The sequence below is a fragment of the Lepisosteus platostomus genome, chromosome 13 (assembly GCF_059453375.1).
Source record: "Lepisosteus platostomus isolate fLepPlt1 chromosome 13, fLepPlt1.hap1, whole genome shotgun sequence".
NCBI classification, from domain to species: domain Eukaryota; kingdom Metazoa; phylum Chordata; class Actinopteri; order Semionotiformes; family Lepisosteidae; genus Lepisosteus; species Lepisosteus platostomus.
The window spans coordinates 11812677-11829766 of NC_142623.1; the positions used below are offsets into that span (position 1 = coordinate 11812677).

Below are 17090 nucleotides of genomic sequence, written 5' to 3' on the forward strand. Positions count from 1 at the left end.
ACTTCCCTCAGGGGTGTGATCGATAACCTAAACTTTTTAATGTTAGTATTTTGTACCATTTATTTTGAAAATTCGTATTCGTGTTTAGTCATTAAAGGAAAATAAAACGATATTTAAGACTAGCAGTTTAAATGCTTGCACAGAGGTCAAACTTTCGCTTCGTTAAAGGTTTTGATAACCCCTTCTCCCAGGAGTGGCTCCGTCCTCCATTGTGACGTAGCTGAATTTTGTCTGAGGCTCGGCAGTTGGCACAGCAGCCCGGCCGGAGACGCCATTGTCGGCTGTAAGGGGAAGACAGACGGAGGGGGTTAGTGGGATTATTTGTTTTTATTGCCGGGGGTTCTTTTTTTTTAAAACAAAAAAAAAAGAAAAGAAATAAAACACTTTTTGTGTTTTGAGTTGGTGTGACCTGCTCCTCATTTCTTCGGCAACCATGGCGTGTGGAGCTACATTAAAGCGGTCGATGGAGTTCGAGGCCTTGCTCAGCCCCCAGTCCCCGAAGCGACGGAGGTGCAACCCGCTGCCGGGCAGCCCGGCCACTCCGTCCCCGCAGAGGTGCAACCTCCGGGCGGCTACGGACAGCCCGCAGCATTCGATACCGCCTCAGCCGATGGGAGGAGAGCACAGGCTTACCCCAGGTAGGATGCGGGAGGGGTGTATTTGGGTGGAAAGAAATCGCGGGAGGGGGAGGGTAAAGTGAAATGGCGATGGGGGTGGGGGGCGAGGGGGGGGTCGTGTACGGTGTACGCGGGTCTCTGTCAACGCTGTCGGCTGAAGCGGCGAGCCATGCCCGCACACTCCCGAGCCCTGCCCGGCGATCGCCTCGTCTGCCTTGGCTCGGTGCACAAGCTGTGATTGATCAGTCTGGCGAGATTTCGCTCCCTCACCCCCCCCTCCTCGTCCTCCTCCTCCTCTCTCTCCCTCCCTCCTCTCCCCTCCAGCTGGGAAGTCATCTGGGAGAGATGGGAAAGAAGGCGCAGCCCAGAGAGAAGAACCCGAACCGGGAAAAGATCGCGCTTCGCATTTAATGGGGCACGGCGGGGAGTTGGCAGGTGTTGGCGGGTGAAGGGGGGGAAAAAACCCGAGTGAGCTGATCGCGGCCCCCGGAGCAGCTCTGCCCACCCCCGCGCCGTGAGCCCCCTCAGTCGGGCTGCTTTGTGCACTTTTCCAGTCGAGGGGGTTGGAGCACCGGGCTTGAAACTTAAAACCGCGATGCCTTTCCCTCGGTTGTTTTGGTTCAAACCTCCAGTTCCGGCGTATTTCAAAAGTGAAAGCGACCCAAGGCGGCCGGATTTGGAAATCTGCACTGTCGGGCTCCCCCTCCGTGCAGGAAAACAAAAAAAAAAAATAATTCCCGTCTTTCAGCCCGAGACAATCTGGTTAAAACGGATCGTCATGTGTTTGTTTTTTTTAACCTACATAGGACTCGCAAGTGAAAGCTTGCACTAGGAAGTCCAGAAGTACGCCCGAACGGCATGTGAAAGCGCCGCTACCCCCCGGTTTGTCCGCCCGTGTCTTAACGGCTCGCAGACGGAGCCCCTGCCGCGGCAGAGCGCTCCTGCCTGGGTGTCGGCGGGGCCTGGTGAGGGGGGGGGGGGCAGGAGTGGGTCTCTCCCGCTTCCTGGTGCGCTCGCTCGCTCGCCGAGTGTCGCACTTGAAATTCGGGGCATTTCAAGAGCCGGCTGTGTCGTGAAGGAATCGCGACGGCCACGGGAGAAAGGAAGAAAAAAAAAAGAGCTGGCACTTTTGTACTGTACATCACCCTCCCCTTGCTAAAATCGAAGGTTTTAACTTGAACGCCATTGCTCGGGGAACCGAGAGTCCCTCGGCTTTTAAAACGAGCTGCCCTGGATCCTGTTAGCGGTTAAAGCTGAAGTGAAATTTCTGTGAATTATCGGCACCCGGCTCCCAAGGGCTGTTCATGTCTTAATCCAACACACGGGAGGTTTGTGACTAGCTAATCACAAGACTCTTGCTTTTCCTGTTACCATATTGTCTGGTGTTCTGATAGCGGCGTAGCTGTTTGTCAGTATCGCCTTACTTTGGATTTCTACTGCCACTGCATTGTTCGTTGGTGTTTTTTCTACCTCATTGCCCACACGCTATAAAAAGCAACCTCCTGTGAGAATTAAGTAGACTGGAGGCCTCTTGAGCTATAGCTCTGCTGTAAGAGATAATTACTTGGGTTTTAATGTTGAAATCCCGGAAAATAAATTGAACTTGACTCCCACTGCTTAGAGGTTTGGCAAGTTTGGTAAATGCTTATTTCAACCTAAAAGATCTCAAATGAATGACTTCTTTTAAGTATTTCAGGACTGTAACTGTTTATGGAAGTGTCTGATTTTCTCCTTCAGTGTTAATTAGGGTTATTGGTTTCTATGTGTTCTGTAAAGTTGCTTATTTAAGGAGCTTTAAAACTTTTAATACCCTGTAAAGCAGAATAAAAGGCATCTTAAGAGCAAATTAAAATGCAGCTGAGGTGTCTCTTTTGGACTGAGCTCATAGCACAGTTCATAGTGCCTAGTTTGGGGGTATCCAGGCTTAATGAATATACAGGTCAATGTGCAGAGATCTGGAAAGCACACTTGCTGATCCAGTAGAGACATTCAGAGCTCATCTGGAAAAAGAAAACCTTTTCTCTCCGGGAGCAGGGTTGAACTCTCATCTGCTAGTATAACAGAGCTCTGTGTCAGACATCCTGTAGATTTGGACTAAGCAAAGCGTTTAGTTTGCGGTCATCATACTGCAGAGGATTCATAAATCTGAGGCCAAGTCTGTGTTTTCAGTTCTGCGTCTTTTTTTTCCAGGTGTATTTTATGAAAGACACATCTATTAGACAATGAAGATCGCCAGTTAGAACTTCAGTGAGAGACTAGGATGATTTTTTACAAATAAAACGGGAAGCACGGCCTTCTTGGTATGATACAGATCCTCATGCTGAGACAATTACTTTTGTAATGAGAAAAATGTCACCCCTTAGTCATCGGGAGTAAGAGAAAGGTTTAACTTGGAGCTTTTAATTTTTAATTGGTATGCTATGAAGTAGTTCAATATCCCTGGTATCCACATGATCATCACGTTTGGTGATGTAAACCAAATATTAGAACAGCTGGCCATGTCAGCAAAGCAAAAGCATTGCTGTGTGTGCAAACTGTCACTTATTGTGACCCTCTTTTGTGTGTTTGTTTTACATAATAGTCTCTGTGGACTTACCATCTTGTTCAGGTGTTACTTTAATAGAAGGCGCCTTGTTTTTCCAGTCTTCCCAACTGAATTTCTAGTGCTGAAATGCATCTGTAAGTGTCTCTTGTAGTTTATTTTTGGTCAGAACATTTGTTTAAATCCAGCTGCCCTCTGTAGTCAAGTTTTGGGATGGATCACAGTGCATCTGCAGTTTCTTCATGGCAGAGGAGAGTCATGCATGGCACAATATTGACTGACCATTTTGAGAGCACAGTTACTTTGCTGCTTGATAGCCGCTCCTTGACGTGTTTAACTGTTTTGTAATAAAGGCCACTACTGAGTCTTGTGTAAAATAAACTGCAGGGAAGGAGCTGCCAGTGAAGATAATTCAAGCTGTCACACACTGCACTGTCAGTGGAAGGGATAGCAATGAAGAGTATAGCCTGATATATTCTTTGACACATGCAGCAATATTTTTTTGCTGCACTGTACCTTTTAACATGGTTTGTAAAGAAATTTGAAGCCTTGTTTTGGGCTATGTTGTGTAAACAGTCTAGCTGTTACAAGCTCTTTTTTGACAGTTAGCTGTAGTTTTGTGGTTGGTAAACCATGCTGAAAATGAGGGCTTTGTTTACTGTTGATAGTTTAACATAGTAGAAGTAAAGTTTGAAAGTGTTTGCTGGTCCATGCTATGCTTGGCCTTGTGTCTTGAGACAGTATTGACAATATTTAGTTTGCTAGTTTTATTTGGAAAAACATGACTTAGAATAACATGCATTGGTGTCATTGAAAGTGAGCGTGGAAATGAAGAGGATCTACATGTAGAATGATGAATGGCAGAGATGTCTTTACATTTAGGGTTGTAGGTGTCTGTAACAAAGTATCCAGTTATTCTGCTGAAGCAGATTCCATGGCAATCCATAAGGCTCTTTGGATTAGTAGCATACTATAAACCAAAAAAGCCAGTTGGGCCTCTAAACGGTAGAAGACAGACTTGCTAGTAGTTATTGAAAGTGTCCCTTGATGTTCTACTTTATTTCCCACATTGTGTTTTAGAACAGATGACTGAATGAAAGTCCTAAAGTGAGAAATCTGCCTTAGTGGTGATGTATTTTTTTTTCTTGTTGCAAGGGTCATTTTTCACAATAAACCCATCACACATCCTTTAAGTTGGAAAGATGCTCTGAGTGCCAGTGGTTTGATTGGCTTTAGGATGTGTGAACATGAGGCTGATACAAGTTGTGAAAATGAAGTAGAACATGAAACGGATATTTCCACAACACTTCTATGCAGTAAGGTAACAGTCAGGAGATAATCCCATGTCTGTTTACGCAGTCCACAGCTCCTGTTAGAAAAGTTGTTTTTATATTAAATATGCTCTTCAGCATCTGCACACCCTTGGCTGCTGGGAAACAATGTGTGGTTTAATTATGTGATAGAGAAGACAGGACTTCGGGCAAAGAAAAAGCTCATCCTTCTGAGTTCTGACATAATAGTGGTTTAGGATTCATTTCTTTGTATTTGTTTTTTTTTTCATTGTCTAGTGCTTTAATGTCCTGAGTGATTAATGTGTATAACCAATGTGTTTTAAAGTCCTCCTCCTCTCCTTTGGACTCAGGTGTATAAATCAAAAGAACCTTAAATTCTTGCCTGCGTGCTTCAGGTCAGAACTGTTCAATATTTGACCATTCCCACCTTCCATGGTGAGAAGTGGCCTGTGTAAAGGATTAGTTTGCAGGGTGTTTCAGTGAAAATCTGCACATTAAAGCATAACTATTACCAAATTAAACTGCAAAAAACAACTTTCCTGCTTTAGTACTAGAATTCCAATGCTGAACACCTCCCACTCATGTTAAGGTAATTTAACCTTTGTTGCAGATGAAGGCTATAGTAAAATTTTCATGAAAAAACATGGCATTTTCCAAACCCATGGCTGATAAGATCTGTTCTGCTAATGTGTTGCACTCCTGCACTGTGATCAGGATAGCGGCAGGAGCCAGTCGACTTCACTGCAGTTGACTTTGTGTTCACATCTTGAACATGGAGCATGAAAAGCATGGAAACTGTCTTTAATGCTTAGTGCATCTAGGTATTGGGTATTTGGGGTTTTTAACATGTAGAGTGGAAGAGGTGACATGGTTGCATTTCCTTTTAATCGGTTCTACAGTATCTAGGTTCCCGTGTACACACTTATGGTATTGTGGTTTGCTTTACTGCTCTTTCTCTTACAGCTATCGTTGAGTACATGGAATAAGGCAGTTTAGTTTGCACCATCTGATGCAAGTCAGTCATTCTCTGCTCTTGTGTTGGAAGGCCAGCCTTACAGAATGCCTTTTCCTGCAGGTGGATTTGAAAGTTGGAACGGTTGCTTGCTGGAAAATATTTTGCATGTGCCAGCATGTTGTATCCTTTTTAACTTATTTTAGGAAATATTTGGCAACTAGCTGTTCTACAGTAACAGTATTGTGCAAGTGTGATGCTTGTAGATTTGCTTTCAAAACAGAAATGGGGTGTGAGGCAATGTTTTTTTTTTCACTTGTTAACCAAGTGGTATTTAACTTCCTTATTTTAATTACTTTTTTGGCTGATGGTTTTTTTGCAGTGCTTTACATTCATACTCCTTTATGCAAGCCTGTATTTTACTTCATTTTCTTTAACCCAGGGGGACAACAGCTGCATCACACATATGAAGTTTGAACTCACTACCTTTCAGTTCATGATCCAGAATCCGAGCCACTATTGCACACTGCCAGTGACTTTGAACTTGCTTTAGGTTTCTGGAGATTGATGCAGTTTAGCAAGGCTCAGTGAAAGGCAGTTCCTACCTGTCCAAGACAATGGATGAGCTGTATGACACATAAACCAGGAATGACCTGATTTGCTGTTTTTGTAATCGCAAATGTGAAAACCTTGGTTTAAATGACAAAACCGAATGGTTCGTAGCCTTTTTAGTATAGGCTATACTTTTATGTACTAGGACAGCCAGATGTGATTGTTGTCCAGCGTTAGACTGGTGACCTGTCCAGGAGGAGAGCAGCCATGTGCTCGGTCCTGCCTCGGGCTGCCCTTGATCTGAATGGGTTTCATTGTATTAGCCAAGTTCCATTTGCTGAACAAATAGCCAACTAGCTTGTTGACTGTGAAGTGAAATATGGCTTGTTTAATAAAAATGACAAGTTGCAAGCTACAGCTAATGCTATGATTAGCAGAGGTGTGTTAATGGCTGCTGTGTATATTGCTACAGTTTCCATGGAGACGAGTTGCTGACAAGAACTGATACCTTTGCTGTGGTGAGAGAGCTCTGTGCAGCACTAACCTTTTACAGAAATGAGATTGGGCCTATTCACGCTTCGAATGAGCTCGACCGAGCCTCGTTATGCGTCATCCACTCTGAGTGGTCTTTTGTATAAAAGTGCAGATCTTGTGTGAAGACCATGAAAAAAGTACTTGATGTGGCAGGGGTGCCTTCACTCCCCAGTAGCTAAGTGGTCTATGTTTTTTGCACCTCTGGTTTTACATTTTTAATTGAAACATTTTAATCAGCTACTAATTAAAAGGTGTGCCTAAATTGCGTAACTCTCGGTGGCTGCTGTTGGAAAACAGCAGTGTGCTTTTCCTCCTCCCGTAAATTTTGTGGCAGCTGCTAATGGCCAGTTTGCAGTCTGGTGTTATCTGGGCCACAATGCTGCACGGTGGCATTGAGAGTGCAGTCCCTGGAGGAACCACCTGCAGCAGCTCTGTCTCTCTTGTTGGAAGGGGATGGCACCTGGAGCTGAGCAGTCCTTCAAATGACTTAATGCTACTGGGTTCATCCGGGCCTTTGTAGAGACTGCGCTTTTCCTAGACTTGATTTTTGTAGTTGAATGTTAAGTGGACAATCTGATCAAATCAAGTAAGCTGTTGGGAGAATATGTCCCAAAAAGAAAAACAGGAGGTTTTACATGTACTGCAGTATTTCATGGAGACAAGCATTTAAAAAGTAGGTTCCTGCTCGAAGCCAATTCTGCAGTGCATTCAAGTTTTAATTCCCTTTGTGCTAGTCAGAGCATGCTAGAATAAAAATCATAATGACAGATGAGTTTGTTGCCTCTGGCAGAAGGCTGTCAGGTTTTTCTTTCTTCCGTTCCAGCCCTTTAGACCATTGAAACCGTATCCCCTTCTCAGACATGGTGCTTTGATTCATCTTAACATCTACTCTGCAAAACGGAGCGTTCAAGAAGCCACAATGAAATAAAAGAGTGTTTTACGGCACTGCAACATTGCCTGACACAGCATCACAAATATACAATACACGGCTCGTGATAAACATTTTATCCTGGATTTGGGAAAGGCTGGACGATTATGAAGACCGTAATTAAAATTTGAGCACGGAACAATTTGTCACTCTATGCATCTAGTTTGAAAGTTGCTCTTCACAGGGCTGTGAACTGAAACACCGGTCTCCAGTTTTTCACACTGTTCCTTGTATTACTTCTCTACCGATGGAGTGACTCAAGCTGTGCCAGCTGTTTCTTCTGTTTCATCATCACAAGGTTTAATGGAAGGTTGTGCTATCCTTTCATCTTGCTATGATTTTCCAGCGTATTTCAATTACAACAATTGAAAGTAGTTGTAATAAAGATGTTCTAGCCCTGTGTCACTCTTAAGGAAAAGCATATTGGCAATCTACATCAAATCAAAATAATGAACAGCTTAAGACCTAGCCAAAGGGCTTTTTAAAAATATGGTTACAACATGTCTAAATTGAAAGAAATCATATCCTCAACACCTACCAATTATGCTACAGCAGTCTTTTGCAGTGGGATGCCAGAATGTAATTTTCTGGGTATGATTTTAATACCAGCTTCTCTGGAGTAGTGTTTGTACCAAGCACAGGAGTTTGTAATAAGTATCAAGACTTGTATTTAGGTAGACATCTTTGACTACCTTTGTTAGTATGTGCAGATCTATTTGAACACAAGTTAAAGACATGGGTTTTTGATAGTAGATGATTGATGATCCAAGGATCTTATTCAGGTGTTTGAGAGAAGCAGAGTTTTGGCTTCACCAACATGGCAGGGTAGCTTGTTCTACGCTCTCAATCCCCTTTGCCTTAAGATGTGTCTCCTGTTCTTGGTTTTAAAGGCACCTCCACATAGACGTCTGCTGGGTTGACTGACGATACCTCGGAGGGTTTCAAACACTTGTATCAGATCCCCTTGCACTCTTCTGTTCAACAGTAAAGGATATTCCCTTAATCTCCAAAGCAGCAATATCTTTTCTATTAAATGATTTACAAAATTGTACACTATTCTAATGTTGAAATATTAAAACACTTGATGTCATTCTAAATATTTGTACAAGTACAGTTATGCTGTAAACAAATGTCCTCAAATAAGTATCATAACATGTCTATTACTGCAAAGATTTTCTTAAGTGGCAAGGATGTTGTTTTTATAGTCAGCTTTTATTTTTTCTTAGTTGTCTTTTAGAGTCCTGTGTAGACTTAAGAGTGCAGGTTGATCTATGTGTATGTGTATAGAGCAGTTACTAATGCCCATTTTCCAGTAAGATTAACCCTTTGTGTGGCTGCGTGATCATTGCCTGGCTTTCTACACAGAATGCGTCCCTCAACTCTTTTGAATTCTAAACTCCCACCATTATGCTTCAGCACTGAAAGGGTAATGAGTTGGACACTCTGCGTACGTACATATAGTCTGATTTATCTAGCTAATCTCTGTTCGCCACCAGTCCGCTTTTCCTTCTGCTTCTGTGCTTCTGCTTTCTCCAGTGACGGAAGTGGTTGTGACCCAGTTTGTCCAGCCTGTAGTCACAGTGGGGGGGGGGGCTTCCATCAGCTGGCCTGGCTGTACTTCCTGGGAGATTGACATTGACCTTTATTAACAAATTTTGGGGAAAGTTTTCTTTCGAACACATTTTTCTTTAGGAGCCTTTTTCCTTCGAACTACATGAATATCCCTGCTGTACAGCCAGCTGGTTATATTTTACACGTACTCTGTGTAGTAAACTGCAGTGCATTTGAAAATCGGAAAGTCAGATCCTTGAGTGTATTCAAAGAAGCTCAATAGGGAGGGAGGTAGAAGAAAGTCAATCGTATATAAAGACAGAAGCCACAATGTGTAATTGTTTCTGTGTTATCTTTAGAAGCTTTTTTGGCAGTGGTTTTCTCAACCCATCTTGACAATATGCTCACGTGCTTATGAGGCCTGCACGTGCTCTGGTTTAAAGTCTTACTGCAGGACAGCTGTTCACAGATGAGTTCTGGTTGTGCTGGGCTTTAGGGTGGTTGGTGCAGTTTACCTTCTCATGCAGAGCTGCATGTTCTTGAATGTGGCAGGTCCCATGTGCTCTAATTGATGTTGGATCTCTTTGCACTGTCCTTGTACTTGCCTATCTGTTGACAGGCAGCAGGGCTGCCCTGAAGGGCAGTGCTTTGTAAATAGGATAGAGGCTGCACTGCCCCCACCCCGTGATTTCTATGCTTTGTTGGTTTTGCTTTGGCAGACTACATTATAGCAGATTACTTTCCTAATGTGTCCCAAAGTGCTGTCGGTATTTAATGTGCCAAAATGTTATTGTAGTAAATTGGTTAAAGTTGTGCTGTTTTTTTCTTTCCACAATTATTATACAATTTGAGTTGTAGGCTGACCTCTATTTCTCTTTTTATCCTATGTGTTGTTCAGTGGCATCATTAATGAACTTTCAGCTTATTTTTTGATGTTCTAAAACACATTTTAGTGGTGCTCTTACGGTGCACTGCTTTGTGACCTGATTTCAGCTGTCAGGCTATTCTAGGAATGGTCAAAAAGCAGTTCAGGTCCTTATTCTTAAGCTGTATAGTGTCATTTGCTGAATCTTCAGTGTTTGCAGTTAATGATATTCTGGAAATCTTTATTTGCACATGCATGAATCCTAGCATAAAATTCCAAGTCCAATGTGAAGTATGTTAACTTTGAAGTTGTTTTGACCACTCTGGGTTTCTTAAGCTGACTTTATGATTTGGCTAAATGAGACTTTAAAATCAGATTTGCCTCAGGGCATTTTTATACTCAACTAAAACCTTCTGACCAATTTGTTTTTCTGTGGGGTCAAGAAGCAGTAGTTTGGTAAACGTTTCAGCCTCTGCCTGGATTGTGGAGAGTTGGGTCTGGATCAGAGAGCAGGTCTGTTTTCAGACGACATCTCCAGAGCCATTGTTCAACTTCACCGTTTTGGCCTTGTGAGCAGCCCCCACCCCTCAGAGTTTCTCCTGTGTGGTATGGATCTGACATGACCATACATGCAGCGAGCGGTTATTTGTGAAATGCCGTTGTTTCAGGCGAGCTGATCTAGTGTGATATGTTGAAGTTGAAGAAATTACTGCTTGTATTGAATTGTGAGCCACAACCTTCCTCTAAAGATCGCAACAAAAATTGCCGTCCGCTATACATAAATGACGAAATTTAGAAAGAGGACCTAAAGAAACATTCCCTTAATTAAATATGTACGAAATATGTATCTTATATGGCGAGAATTACTACTTACTCTCTTTTCAAGAACGCTACATGCATGGTTATCTAAATACTGTCTCTCCTCTCGGCTTTTTACAGAACAGATCTTTCAGAACATCAAGCAGGAGTACAACCGCTACCAGAGGAGACGTCAGCTGGAAGTCGCTTTCAACCAGAGCGAGGGCTGCAGCTCCAGTGATGGGCCGTCCCACGCCACGGTCCTCCCCGCACCCAGCTCGCCCCCAGGTTAGACATTCACTGGCTTAATACTTGGGACCCGTTTCATCCGGGCCACCCTGGTGGCGACTCGAAGGTTTGCCAAGAGTCAGATGTTTTTTCTGAAGTCCTCAAGGCCTGTTTGTGCAGATTTTAATCAGCTGCTACGCCTTTTCATCCCAGTGCCTTGCACAGCTGTCAAAACTGAAGGTGCGCAGTTTCAGGAGAGATTTTATTAGCCAGTTCTTGATAAGCGTATTCATTTGTTTTCAGGTGTCAGGTGCCTTATTTCAGTCTGAAACAAGGCCAGTGAAGCTGTTATTAAGGTTTAGAATTTGGCTAAGCCCTGGGCTTGGACATGTGCTGGGTGTCGAATCCAGTTTAGAGTTTCCATGCACTCAGTATGCTACTGCAGTCTGACACTGGTGATTTTTAATATCTGAAATGTATTTTTGCTTAGTCCAGTGATTGTTCTCGGTGAGTAAAAGTAGCACTTTTTAAATTACCCTTTGCACAAAAAACATTTTTATGCTTAGTTTTATTTCAAAGGCAGCATGGATAGTGCATATTTTGAACTAGAGGCTATTTTTAACAGACTGTAATGGGTACTAGGAATAAGCATTGTGCTCCCCTGCTTGTATAGTTCTCGCAGTGCCATGAGAAAGTAATAAATTACATTTGGAGATCCCAGTGATTGTTACTGGAAATGGCTGCATTAAACTGTTTTTCACCTGAGTGCAATGTTATACATTTTTTTGGCCAAAATATTAGGAACCCATTTATGATGCCAATTAGTACTGTATCCCAAAAACTATGTGAAGTGGAGTGACCAACAAATTTCAGTCTCCAGTATGCAAAGCTGTACACAAACACCTGGTAGTGTGTTCACTGTTTTTATCACTGTGAGCCTACCGGACAAGAACCTGTATGTTAGACAGGTGAGAGCAATCTCAGCATTTAGGGTCTTGGAGCACAGAGATTAGGGCTGGAACACCACTTGGTGGGCCTGCCTCTCTGGGTTCTGTTTGGGAACACTGTGTAGGTCAGCAGGTTTTGTTTGGAAGAAAACCTGTTGAAAAGCCTTGTTGCCTTTCTTCTTTTGTTCCAGACAGTGGGTTTACAGCTGATTTTGCTTGCGCTTGTAGGAGCATTACAGAACATTTGAAAACAAGAGGAGACTGCATTATTCTCTATCCTCTCCGTTTACTGGTAGCTTATTGATCAGATGACTTCATCCAGCAGTGTCTTGAAGGAACCCATCAACAACATGGCTGAGTAGCTTATTCCAGACTCCCGCAAATATCTATATAACCAGTGTGTAAAAAATATTCTGTTCTCCTGTTTAAATGCACTTGCCCATAGCTTCCAGTCTGTTCACTGGTTTGTATTTCACTGTGGATTCTGAAGAAGCCTGGTAGATTGACTTTGTTTAAATTGTCAGTTGTTCAAGACTAAAAAGATTTGATCATACATTTTCAGACTAAAAGGAATGCCCTACTCCTGTTTTCTTCTCTGAATTGCACAATTGATATAAATGCTGCTAGTTAAGTTAAGTGCTAGTAATCAAGGCATGCTCTGTTAATATTCTACAATGCGTTAGTAAAACCTGATGTAGAATCCTGTGCAGTTTTGTTTACCACGTTATAGAAACTATATTGTTGCTCTGTAATCAATCCAGAGAAGAGCAACCAGATACATTTTGGTCTCAAAGGAATGATACATTAAAAACTAAACCTCTTAGTCTTGAACAGCAAGGGTTAAGCAGAGCCCTGATTCAAGTATTGCATAATCTCCATGACAACTCTCAACTCACTTCATTTAAAACTGAGGAGGAAGCTCTTTGCACAAAGGGTTGTAGGAGTATAGAACAAGGTGCCTTTGCATGGTTTTGAAGCCAATGAGAGGTCTTCTTTCAAGAGAATTGGAGGAAATTTAAAAAAGGCCTAAACGTGGATATGTAAAGGAATATTCCTTTATGAATGTTATCTCAAAATGAATGATAATGGTCATGTGAAAGCATTTCCTGAGTTTATCATCCAGTGTAAATTGGTACTGCATTTACCGTGCTGGACTTTATCATCACTTGAGATTGCACTAGTTCTCAAAACCAGTGGCAGACTTCAAATTACTGGATAATGTATAGTAAGAGGTTCTCTTAATCCTTAGTTTTTGTGAATTATAATCGTATTAATTTGGTTGAATTGAGATAATTTGCCTGGTGTCAGGTATTCGCTTGGCTTATCTTTTTATATCTATTGTCCTTGAATGATGCAGAGTATCTGGAAAATGTCCCTTGGTAAATCCCAGCTGGCAAGTGGTCCAGAGCTGCTTGTTGCAGCTTTTGGCTAGGGATCTGATGGAACGATGTCCTGTCTGCACAGGTGCCTCCTCAGTAAAGAAGGACCAGCCCTCATTCACACTGCGACAGGTCAGCTTCCTCTGCGAACGCCTTCTCAAAGACCATGAGGAGAAGATTCGTGAAGAGTACGAACAGATCTTAAACTCCAAACTTGCAGGTAAGGCATGGGATCAAACTTAGAGCAGTTGCTGTATTTAGATGTTTTTTATCTAGCATAAAAGGTGAATACTTGCTATAAAGTTAACACAGCCGTTCTGTCTGGCACATTTGAACTGTACAATTTATATAATACTTCTCAGCAGGCAGTTAAGATAATTTCTCTGCAATTAGTGATGCCTGCTCTTGAAAATCAGATTTGTATGGTGGCAGGAATTTAGTGTTTTACTGCTTCTAGCTGTGCATTTTAAATGTATGATGTCCTTTTTTTGACACTTCAGGAAGTGGATTGCACAAAATGGATGCATGTACTTACACTGCAGTAATGCATAATGTTTCTTTATTTTTAGAACAATATGAATCTTTTGTGAAATTTACACAAGATCAGATAATGCGGCGATATGGGGCAAGGCCAGCAAGTTGTAAGTATATACAGTGTTAGAAATGATGTGCTTCATATTGTTTATATCTTTGAATGTCAGATGTGTTTTAGCTCCTTTAAGAAAAATTACTGCCAACTGTATTAGTTTTAGACCTTTTCTATTTTTTAAATTTTGCCTTGTTTCTGCTTTCTCACATCTGTCTTGACAGTCTGTATCTGCTGTGGCTGGGCTCTGAACACAAAACACTGTGGTTGATGGTACCTTAGGCATGATGTATAGAAAAGGGCAGTAATAAACCAGCCCTCCTACTCATCAGTGACGTGATGTGATTTTCTATATTATCTATATATGGTATCTTCTATTTCTCCTTTATCTGAGCATCCTGTTGGTATTACGTTGGTGTTTCCTGGGTGGTAGTGTTAGGTGTGGCTGATCAGTGTAGTGCAGGCAGTTGCTGTGTCTTCAGCTGGTTGTGAACCAGGATCCACAGGTGACTGAGCTGGGGTTGGGTGGGGTAGCATTGCCTTCAGACAGTGACCTCTGGCCCTTGCTGGGGAGGGTGGGTGACTAGTTGCCTCTCCCATTGGATCTTAGGGGCTCACAGTGTCAAATTACAGGGCAGTGTGTTAAGGGAATGTTTCTTTAGGTCCTCTTTTTCTGTGCTGTAAAGAGGTTGTAAGGGTATACCAGGCTTAAGTGTTGGTTTCAAAATAAAATGATATAAAACAGAAAATACAAACATTTCAGTTTTTAAAAAGCAGTGTGATCTGCTTTTATCTTTTCTTCCAGATCTGTGTGATCTGTTCTAGAAACCAGTGCAGATCTTTAATTTTCTGTTTCATGCTTCTCTTAACAGTTCATTTCAAGATTTAATATAAAACATTGGATATTCCTTAACTTGTTGGATTGTCATTTCATTTATTTTCTTTTGCAGATGTCTCTTGAAGAACTCTGTCAATCAGTAGGTACCAGCTTTCACCTCAAGATGGCTGCTGTACTTTTTTTAAAATTTCTTTTTACGTTTTTCCAAACTGTTTGGTGCCATGGTTTATCCACGTTTTAATCCCTGGAAGAATTACTTCACAACTTTTTTTTTTCTGCCGGCCCACATTAAGAAAAAGGAAATCGTTCCTGATTTACTCTTTGATTTTTTTTTGTACAATTCCCCAACGCTGAAGCTCTGCTCCTGTGACTGTTCTGTATTACCCGTCAAACTTCTCCATGGTTTTTGCTGCAGCAGCTAAGAAAACCCTGCCTTTTTTTGTACGTGGTCCTTGAAACGTGGATTTTTTTTTCAAATAAACTTCTGCGATAGTCACTTTTTATGTAGATAATTCATTTTTGGATTCTGTATTTTAGTGCACTACAGTTGTTTGTACAGTTTTCTTTTCACTGTCCCAGGATGCAGAATACTATATATCAAGACAATTGAAGTTCTTCAACTGAATGATTGTTTTAATGCTGTAGAATACCTAACTGAACTCTATGGAATAAGCATACCAGGGTTTAGTGCTTGCTATAGGTAAAAACTGATCCATGACCATTAGGCCCACCTGTTTTTCTGAAGCCACTCCAGGAACAGTCAGCACGTTATGCATATGGAGTGTTTTACTTGTTACCATTAACTGCAGAATATCAGTGGCAAAGTAAGACTGTTGATTGTCTTGAACTTGCATATAAACCCTTTAATACCATGCTATATACTGTACAAGAAAACCAAAAATGAGTAAAACCGGCATGATTTTAAAGCATTGTCCATTGTACAGGGGTACTGCAGGTTGAATGGGCTGTTATTAAAGGGACAATTTGAATGTACCCACTAGGAGTGTGTGATGAAACTGCATGACTTGGCAAGGTGGAAATGACTGGCTCTAGAAAAACTCATTTGTACAGGTTTTTTTTTTAAGCTTCTCGCAGGGAATCGTGTAATTATGACAACGAAACTTGACAGACCTAAATATAAAACAGCTGTGAACCCAGTCGTCTGGATGTTTGTATAGTTTTTTTGTTACTTTGATTTTCTTTACATTTTACATATTAATTGAATGTCATTTCTACTTAGATATAGGTTAGAATGTATCAGCACAGATCAATTAAAAAAAAAAGCACAGCCTGCTTTTTTTTTGGAAGAGTACATGCCAGCAGCATGAGTTTTCCTTAAGCAGTGGGTCATAGCCTCACTGGTTTAGAGAAAGTGGTTGGACTTCATCATAATGTTGAATGTATGCAAGAAACTAACTTGTACACTTCAATTAAAACATTATGAGCTGTTTTATATCTGAGCCAGCATTGGAGGAACGTTTCAAGTTAAGATAAAAAAAGCCCTAGTTAAGGATAACTAAAAGAGACAGGTTATGAGATATTTGCCACAGAGCAAGGAACTGTTTGAGGACCACATTGTCATAGCAATGCCTTCTGTCTGAATGATGCAGTATTTTTCTTTTTTTTTTACTTAACTGACTTGTTTGAATTGTCTCTGTATGTATATATACTTTAAAGCATATGTAAGTGGAGGAAAGTTGTCATTTTGTAGGACTGCCATTGCATTTTTTGTAAAGCAGTTTCTTCGATTGACAAAAGTGATACATGCTTACCAATGAATTGTTTTAGAGGACACCTTACCAAAAAAAAAAAAACAGCAACATTTTCTCTTTGTACAGATCTTTCTTTTATTGTGTAGTGTTAACAGGATTAGTTGAGAAGAAATAAATTGATTGAAAACAAAAGCTTGTCGTCTCTTTTCCTAAGGTTGGGTGTACACTTGGCAGGTACTGCTGAAACTGATGACTGTTGGGCAAAAGGCCTACAGTCTGACAGGGAGCAGAATTACTCAGACCGTCCAAATCCTGATATTGATCACTGGTGGTGTACAGCAGGCATCGAGAAAGACTTCATCCTAGGATTGAGCTGCAATTGTGAGCATCAAGTAGGAAAACGTGCCACAAAGTCATTTTCTTGCTTGAAGAAATGGAATTTAAGCATTAAAATTACCAGCTAAGAATGCTTATTGGGAGCAATGTTTTCCAGTTTTGGATCTCAGATTGTAAAGGGTACAGTAAATGTGCTCCTAAAGTCAGATTCTGATTTTTTTTAATCTTGCCCAGCTGTATTGCATTGTGGGGTCTTTTGTCAGTTGATGTCAGGTATGTAAAAAATTGCCAGAGACTAGTGCTTTGTAAGAAAGGGTCTGCAGTGCAAGGGCAGTACCTAAAGGTGTGTTACTTGGGAAGGTGGGCAGGGGTGTTTGGGTAGCTTGGATGTAAATGAGATGAGCATTTGGTCTATACCAGCAAACTGGGCATG

General features: G+C 41.5%; 1 protein-coding gene across 1 annotated transcript; it reads left to right on the forward strand.

Moving 5' to 3' along the window:
• Positions 1 to 237: 237 nt before the first annotated feature.
• akirin1 (akirin 1) lies at positions 238 to 16513 on the forward strand. The gene is made up of 5 exons (XM_088603127.1): positions 238 to 638; positions 10773 to 10919; positions 13271 to 13405; positions 13755 to 13826; positions 14722 to 16513. Exons 1-5 carry the CDS (start codon positions 434 to 436, stop codon positions 14730 to 14732), a joined length of 570 nt encoding a protein of 189 aa, XP_088459253.1. The 5' UTR covers positions 238 to 433; the 3' UTR covers positions 14733 to 16513.
• Positions 16514 to 17090: the final 577 nt, after the last annotated feature.

Bases quoted from the DNA above. Each gene is read 5' to 3' on its own strand.
- akirin1 (XM_088603127.1), top strand. From the start codon at position 434: ATGGCGTGTGGAGCTACATTAAAGCGGTCGATGGAGTTCGAGGCCTTG. The intron at 639-10,772 runs GTAGGATGCGGG...GGCTTTTTACAG, and splicing joins AGAGCACAGGCTTACCCCAG to AACAGATCTTTCAGAACATC. The intron at 10,920-13,270 runs GTTAGACATTCA...CTGTCTGCACAG, and splicing joins CGCACCCAGCTCGCCCCCAG to GTGCCTCCTCAGTAAAGAAG.